At 36.0% G+C, this 8,770-nt stretch overlaps 1 protein-coding gene across 2 annotated transcripts; it reads right to left on the reverse strand.

Moving 5' to 3' along the window:
* Positions 1-1,014: 1,014 nt before the first annotated feature.
* On the reverse strand, positions 1,015-8,434 carry LOC109057628. 2 transcript variants are annotated; one of them, XM_042753759.1, is made up of 9 exons: positions 8,166-8,434; positions 7,527-7,713; positions 7,328-7,447; positions 6,183-6,415; positions 5,816-5,953; positions 4,942-5,135; positions 3,102-3,181; positions 2,946-3,029; positions 1,015-2,045 (listed from the first exon to the last, which is right to left on the reverse strand). In XM_042753759.1, exons 2-9 carry the CDS (start codon positions 7,711-7,713, stop codon positions 1,885-1,887), a joined length of 1,197 nt encoding a protein of 398 aa, XP_042609693.1. In that variant the 5' UTR covers positions 8,166-8,434; the 3' UTR covers positions 1,015-1,884. The 2 variants fall into 2 exon arrangements, with proteins under 2 accessions (XP_042609693.1, XP_042609730.1); XM_042753796.1 differs by lacking the exon at positions 8,166-8,434 and adding an exon at positions 8,001-8,159.
* Between the last annotated feature and the right edge of the window lie 336 nt (positions 8,435-8,770).

Here is an 8,770-nt window from a genome sequence, read left to right on the forward strand (position 1 = left end):
AGTTGGTGTGCAATGAATCTAAAATATACGAAAGTTTAATTTTATCATTACATTATGGAAAATAATGAACTTTTATCACAATATGCTAATTTTTTGAGAAGGACCTGTATATATCAGCCTTTAGGAGGAGTCATAAAAACTGAAACTGAAGTTTAAAGCTAAACTCTATTTAAGTGCTGATCAATTGTGCACACAAGTTATGCAGCGTTATCCAGCCTTATTAGCTAGATTTGCTAGAAGACGATAGCACAATACTCACCCTTAAGTTGTTAATGTAACTTGAAACATTTAATGCCCTTCTCTGTTTTGGTATGAGAGTTGACAGACTTGCAATGCAATGAAATTCATTTACAGTAAATCGGGGAAGTTCTTATAAGCTAAAATATAATCTTCTCTGTCATTTTTAAGGTTCTACATAAGGTGTAGCACCGGATGTAAATAAGCACTGGGGCGAGCTCCACAGCAGCCTTCTACATGATAGTCAAAGCGGCATTATGTCACAAAAGTGTGGACTCAGATGTGGACTCACAGTCGTGGGTCATGGACCGGGCCCAAGTAGTATGACGTCATATTGCTCAGGCCCCGCCCATGACCACTTACAGAATGTCACATATTAGCATATTTCCGCACTTGAGCAGCTGTAGCGACATGTTCCATAAGCAATGCAGGTTGTTTTGTTGTTGGATGTAAAAATGAACATAAGAATCTTAATTTTCTCCCTACATCAGAGCCACTGAGGACATAATGGATTAGTTTTGTTTTTGATAGTAACGTGCCATCCAATATACGAAGGAAAAAAAAAAACGGAAGAGAGGGGTGGGATAAGCTGTAGCTCATTATCATTTAAAGAGACCTGCACCAAAAACTGGTCTCTGTGAACAGCTGTTTTTGACAAAAAAGGGTGTTGTTTTACATGACCATTGAGGAATTTTAACCAAAGTATGTTGCAGACATTTCTTAAAGACCCTAAAAAATCATACAAACACATATACAATGACAGTAAGACACAGAGAATGCCACTCACTGATTCATGTTTAAAAAATTTAAAATATAATTATGATTAAAACAAGACAAGACACAACAGCATGTTCAGGAAGGGCCTGAAGTGAGCGAACTAGGCAGATAAACTCAAACCAGATCATCAACACATCTATACAAAGAAATGGATGATCTTCAACAAACACTACTGTCTTCACAAAATGTGCAAATAATCTAAATTAGTGCCTAAGCAGAAGATCATTTATAGTGTATATAATAATGTGCATATAATACTCACAATTAAAGGTCAATTGTTAAAGTGTCTTATTAAAAGAACTTTAGTAAAATAAAGTTAAATCATGATGCACTAGAAACTAAAAACTAACAGACACAAGTCACTACATTTATATCACCAAATTATCCAATTAAATTCATAGCCAGTTTTTATGGAAGCATTTAGGATCTAACAGTTAAAAACAAGAAAAAAAAAAGATTTATATTATATATTTCTGGTTTCAAACTCTGAAATGAGTCTCCTCAAGAGCTTCACATGAGTCACATGTTCCGCAATACATCAACTTGTAAGTTTATGTCTCAAACATATTCTAATGAGAATCTTTAGAGCATCAACTATCTGATTATCATTTACTCAATCTATAACAGATGCAGCTCTAATGCAGTTCTTATTCAAGTAAGTCAAAGTGTGACTGAAGATATACAGACTAGAGGAAAGTCTTTCACAGTGCAGGCTGGAAACCACATCTGTGCGCACCGTTTCCTGTGCCAGCAGCACATGCTTGAGTGTGTGTGTGAGAATAAACACAGCAGAGAGAAAGACATATGAAGAGTCAAGTGAAGAGCTAAACATCACAGCAGTGCAGGAGGAAGTTCACAAGCAGAAGAACATCAGACTGATGTGGATCTGTTCAGCTCCTGCAGGATGTCAGTGATTCGCCCCTGAGCTTCAACCAGCCCATCCTTCCACTCCTGTGGTATGACTGAGCCGAGATACACCGCCTGGGCCCCGAGCAGAGCCCCTAATGCTGCCCCACGGTTACAGTTCTCACCTATGGACACACACAGCATGTTAAAGGAGGAGTTCACACAGAAATTAAAAAGAAAAATATCCTCACCCTCAGTCCATTCAAGATGTAGATGATTTTGTTTCTTCACCAGATTTGGAGAAATTTAGCATTGCATCATTTGCTCACCAATGGAACCTCTGCAGTAAATCGGTGCTGTCAGAATGAGAGTCCAAACAGCTGACAAAATACATCACAACAATCCACAATTAATCCAAATGACTCCAGTCCATCATTTAGTGTCTTGTGAAGCCAAAAGCTGGCTGTTTTTATTACACATTCATCACAAGACATTTTTAACTTCAAACTGTTGCTTCTGGCTAAAAGATGAGTCCATAATAATGCTTCCTCCAGTGAAAAAGTCCATCCCCTGTTGTCCTACATGTTTGTTTAGAACAATTTTGGACTGTTTTGACTAGTAAACAGTGCTTGATCTGTGCATATTTCTCTCCTGATACAGACCAGATGACTTTTTCACTGGTGGAAGCATTATGGATTATGAACACGTATTTTAGCCAGGAGCAACAGTTTGAAATTAAAAATTTCTTGATGGATTTGTTTCTCACAAACACATCTTTTGACTTCACAAGATACTGATGGACTGGAGTCGTGGATTATCATGATGTATTTATCAGCTGTTTGGACTCTCATTCTGATGGCACCCATTCACTACAGAGGATCCATTTGTGAGCAAGGGATGTAATGCTACATTTGATCAAATCTAATGAAGAAACAAACTCATCTACATCTTGGATGACCTGAGGGTAAGCACATTTTCCTTTTTGGGTGAACTATTCTTTAAATGCACAAGTATTATCATCATCATCACAGCTGAACATGCCGTTCAGTTAGTGAGTCATGACACACATTCATTCAGAAACGCACCTCCACAGTTGGTGTTGGTCAGGATTCCCCCAGTCACGTCATTATGAAAGTTGTAGGCCAGGTAGAAGAGACTGCTGAGAGCTCCTGAACAAAAAACACACAGTCAGAAGAGCCATCATCATTAGTTTTGAGTGTAATCGTCTGGGGTTTTCTAACCTTGTGTGTAGCAGGCGAGTCCGAGAGACTCCACAGCACTCTGATGAACCTTCAGACGCTCCTCTGATGATCCTGGAAACCTGCAGAAGAGACACACGCCATGGCGTTTCAGAGTCATTCATTAGATTGTTACTGCGGATTGAATCTAAGATTTCACTTCAAAATGTTTAGTGTAAAAAAAAAAAAACAGTGAATAAATTTTACTCGCTAAATGTAATACCAAAAAAAAAACAACAACAAAAAAAACATTTTGTGCACTGTAAAGTACATTTGTAAAATTCACAATAGCTGCTGATCAAGAAAAAGGACATGTATTATAGTAATAAGAATTTATGGATAAATTGGTTTAATTCAGTGTGATTTTAGTATTATGAAGGATCTAAGGATTTTTGGTAGCAACCTGTGTGTGTTTTGCTTCAAGACAGCATTTGTGTTGTATTTTACTTTCTTTCATTTATATTCATTTATTCTTTAATTAATCATTAATCATTTAATTTTTCCCATTTAATCATATAATAATTTAAGCAATTCATACACTCATTTCACTGATTCATGTATTGATTAGACATTTATATTATATTATGTTTCATATTATTTTTCCATTGTTGTTTATTCTTATGATGTGTGGTTTCAAGCTATATTTGTCTTCATGAGTAAGATATCAAATAGATTTCAAGGTTTTTAACGTCATGGGACATTGTTGAGAAGCAGTCATTTTCCATTCCTATTACTTATGGTATAATAACACTTGTTGGATTTATGCTGGTAAGATGGAGTCTGAGCATTGAAAACATGTTCAACTAAGATTATCCAAAAAACTTTTTTTTTTTTTATCATCATCACTTTGTCTCCTGCTTCTGCTCTTCTCTGGCTTTGCTCAGTCAACTTTTTGGCTGATATAAGACTGCTAATAGAGTTTTGGGTACCAGACAAGACTTGCTCTTAACAGGTTTTTGTATTAGACAACTTTGCTTAGTTGTTTGTTTACCAGACAAAACAGATATTTTCTGACAGGATCTGGCATCCAGGGTTGCATCTGATATTTCTGGCATGGAGGCATGATCTAACAATTAATATTTTGTTTTTAATTACATTTTTAATTTTAATTTTAAGTTTTAGCCATTTTATTACATGCTTTTGTCATTTTTATTAGTTGTTAATATTTCGCTTTATTGTCATTTCAATTTTAGTTTTAGTAATTTAAGTAATTTAACTTTTAACTTCAACTTCAAAGTTATATATTTCAGGTAGTTGCCAAGGCAGCAATTCTAATGATCAAGTTTTTGATCCAATATTTTTATTATCTGAATTTTTTTATTATCAGGAATCATCTTAAATAGTGTGGGATTACAAATGTAAGAAACTGTTTAAGATCTGCAGATTCTACATCCTGACATTACATCATATAAAAAACTAAGGTGATCTACATTGTATTGGGCATTCAAGGTGAACATGAAAGCATCTGTTTACTGATTAAATTCAATATTATTTTCCAGTTCTGCAAGTCTCTGATCTTCATACTGAGAGTTAACTACATGTGAAAGTTTACACGTCTTTAGTTCTCGTGGCCAGGTGCAGCGTACTGTTATCTTTGGTTAGTAGGTTTGCTGAAGCTCACAGTTGGGGGTTGATTTCCTGTATTATCTCAGAAGTAGTCACTTCTAAGGCTATGTGTTAGTCGGCACCTTTAAATTTTAGTTAACAATAACAACAGTGGTTTAATTGTCATGAGAATAATATCACAATGCATAAGGTCTTAATGGTCCTAAAGTTTTCTGTTTGTAATAAATAGGTCATTGTTTTTTCTAATGTTTTTTGTGGTGTAATATGAGTTGCTGACCTCTCTGCACACTGTATAAAGTGTTGACACACGTCCCAGGTGTCCAGCACGGGTGATTTGAGCGCCATCTCCGCCTGTTGTTTCAGACATGCTCCGTTCAGTGTGGCGTGAAGCGCTCGCATGTACAGAGACACCAGCGGCTCCAGTGCTGGATGAGGATGAGTGAGCTTTACAAACTCCACCGCTGCAGAAACCTGGACACATTCACACCAGCAGAACAATATTTACAATTCTCAGTTAATACATGTTTAACCCTCTGGTACCGTGGGCGTGGCGGTCAAAAATGACTGATTGTTGTTGTTTTTTTTTTTGTTTATTTCAATGAAATAAATGTATTATATTTTAGTTAAAAATGTTTTAATTTAATATTTTGTATATTTAGGGGATATTATGGTATGGAATTATATTTATGCAGCAGTTACAATCCATTTTTTATTTGTTAACCACTTTTTGAACAGAAGAAGACACTTGCTGATTATTGCTGAAGTGAAAAATATATTTTCCAAAACAAGTTTTACTCTAAAATTGTGAGAAAATAAATTTGAACAAGTTGTATTCCAAATTTGAGGTTGATATCTCAAAAAATGAGCTTTCAGGAGGTTTTGTCTGGGTGCAGAATCAAAAGTTTCCACTAGATAAAATTTACTTCCCATTTGTTTCCAATGTGGTCATTGTTTGACTATTTTATTCAGGACCACTTAATCTTTTCAAATCAAATAAAGTAAAAAAATAAAAATAAATAATAATAATAATAAAAAGACGTTAAAAATTTTTTTTAAAATTCAAACCTTAAAAATTGTCAGCTAAAGAATTTATGAACATCATGCAGTAGCTGGATGAGACTCAGATGAGATGTTGGTGTCATGTGACTCACTGCTTTCTCCTCATTGGCTGTGGCAGACAGCAGGACAAAGGGAATAGCCATGGGAAGACATCCTATAGCATTCAGCTGGCTATCAGCACGGGATGTGCTCAACATGCATTTGGAGCGCTGCTCCGCAAACTCCAGAACCTGAAACGAAGACAGGATCATCGGGAATGAACTGAACTGAATCAACAATGATTTTAAATGAATAATGACTGTTTACTGCTCTCTTTAGAGTTAATTCTGTTTAAAGCATTGAATTTCTGTTTTCTCGTTTATCACCGTGAAGCTGTTTTGAAACTCTGTATTGTATAAAGCGTTATAGAAATAAAAGTGACTTGACTTGAACTGATGGTCTGACTTAAGATGCATTTACCTCTCTAGAGGACGTAGGTCTGAGTTCCTGCCAGTCAGAGAAGAAGCTTCTATGGAAAGACTCGGCGTACGTGTCGTTGTGTGCGCCGGGACGCGTCATGAACTCTATGTAATCCGACAGTACAGCGGCTCGTGCTTCAGGATCAGCCATACTAACAAAAGCACCAGTGGACAGAATGCGTGCAACTCTCAGAGCACAGAGAGTGTTCAGCGTGTTTCCACCCGCGTGAAGACCTGCGGGAGATTCAGAACAACAGTTACACAGTAAATCACACATTTCACACGCTTCACATAACAGCAGATTTCAGGTCACACATACACTCATACATTTTAGTCTGTTATCATTCAACTTTCAACTGCATTATAGTAATGAGACTTCAGTATAGAGGTTAGGGTTACATGCTTTATTTCAGTATTATTTATATACTTTAACTTTTTTGTTAATATTTTGAATTAGCTTTTTTTTTAGTTTTCATTTTAATTTCAGTTTAAGTTTTAATAGTTCAGTTGTAATCTTGTTATGTGCTTTTGTCATTTTTATTAGCTTCAATTTAAAATATCTGATTAGTTTTAATTATATTTTATATGTTTAAATTTTAGTAATATTGTTACGTGCTTTAATCATTTGTATTAGTTTTCAAAAATAATTTCTATGTAGTTTTTAATTACATTTTATGTCAGTTTTAGAAGTAATTTTATGTGCTTTTGTCATGTTTTTTATGTTCCCATTTAGTTTTAATTCATTTTATTTCAGTTTTATTAAATTAAATTTAAATTAAATTAAATTTATGCATTTAGCAGACGCTTTTATCCAAAGCGACTTACAGTGCATTCAGGCTATCAATTTTTACCTATCATGTGTTCCCAGGGAATTGAACCCCCAACCTTGCGCTTCGTAACGCAATGCTCTACCACTTGAGCCAAGGCAGCATTTCTAATAACTATATCTGACATGCATACAGTAAATGACACATTTCACAGACAGAAATAAAGCTGTATATTCAGCTGCTGGAGATCTAGTTACTGCATGACTCAAACTAAACCTGTGTTTCCCTCTAGTGATTTTCACCAGCTCTTGCTTTAGATCAGTAGACTGATTGGGCAGGTGATCAGGTATAAGGTCACTCATATGTGTTTGTCTGTTACCCTGATGGTAGTGCACTGATCCACGCGGATCCGTCCAGAACTTCAGCTTATCATGCAGAATCACGTTCCCCACCACAGGAGCTGCGGTTCCGGTTGATCCGGCTCTGCGTCCACTGCCAGCTACACAATGATCACACACACACCATGATTACATACAAGCATCAGTAAAACAGTACCAGCAGTATTTTAGCTGCACGACCTGTGCTGGACAGGCTTAGGATGCTGGACGGGTGTCTGCTCCGCGGTGCAGTGAATCCAGTGATCCAGCCACTGAAGTCCCTCCTGATGTCTTGGGTGTTGTAGTACCAGTGGACGGGCATCGACATGGCATCCGCTGCACACATTCCCCACAGCGCTTCAGAGATGGCTCGCCTGACCTCAGTCATCTGCAGTGAACACAACACACATATACCACGGTAAACATATGATATGTTCTGAGATCATCAGATGATACTTGTGTCAGCTCCAAAACCTACATAGTCAATGGACAATACTCTGTTTTCAATGTATCTGAAGGTTTTCAATAAAATACTGTAATAAAAATAATATATAAATAAAATGCATTTTGAAACTAACATATAAATATGACATATTCTGATAAAAATATAAATAAAATGAAATACATAAAGCAATATATAAATGATACATATTGAGATATATAAATAATACTTACATATATTGTGGTCGGGCCCTGACTAATACTAACTAGTAGAGTATGTTGACGTAAACTTTGTTTATCATTGCAGATTTAAAACACTGAACTAAGTTATGAATCATCTATCTGTACAGAAACAATCACTAAACATGATGGATGTGAATGAATTTATGTTGTTCTTACTGTAAATAATGAGATCCGCTGCAGTTAACGAACAAACCCAGTCTTTATTGTGCAGCTGTGAATAATTACATAAGCGCACAATCATTGTTACAAAACCTCACCGGAAGTACATGATACATAACATACAAAAATACGTCACGTGATGCCACATGAATGTGCGCTTCATGCATGTTAACATAAAATCGGTATCTGTTTACTGTGTTAATGTGGCAAAATAAACTAGTAGCTACTTTCAAATGTGATGTTACACACAGACATACACAGACGAACACCGAATCACTGATGGATGGCTGGATGGATGGAGAATTATTTTAACACGCTATATTTATACATATACACAAACCACACATTAACAGCAATATTATTCGATTAAACGATGGCGTACTAAGTACGACTGTGTCGAAAACAGTCATGCAAAGACCACAGATGCGATAAACGTGAGAATATCGATGATCAATTGGTTTCGACTTTAACTGGAACCAAAACATAAAAAAAGATTCATTTTAGCGAATCGGTTCGTTCGGACAGTGCGTACTGATTCAACAACAAAAGACTCACTAAGTATTTTTGATAATACGATAATACGTTTAGGTCAGTAAGTCACT

Source organism: Cyprinus carpio, chromosome A1, assembly GCF_018340385.1.
Source record: "Cyprinus carpio isolate SPL01 chromosome A1, ASM1834038v1, whole genome shotgun sequence".
In the NCBI taxonomy this organism is placed as follows: Eukaryota; Metazoa; Chordata; class Actinopteri; order Cypriniformes; family Cyprinidae; genus Cyprinus; species Cyprinus carpio.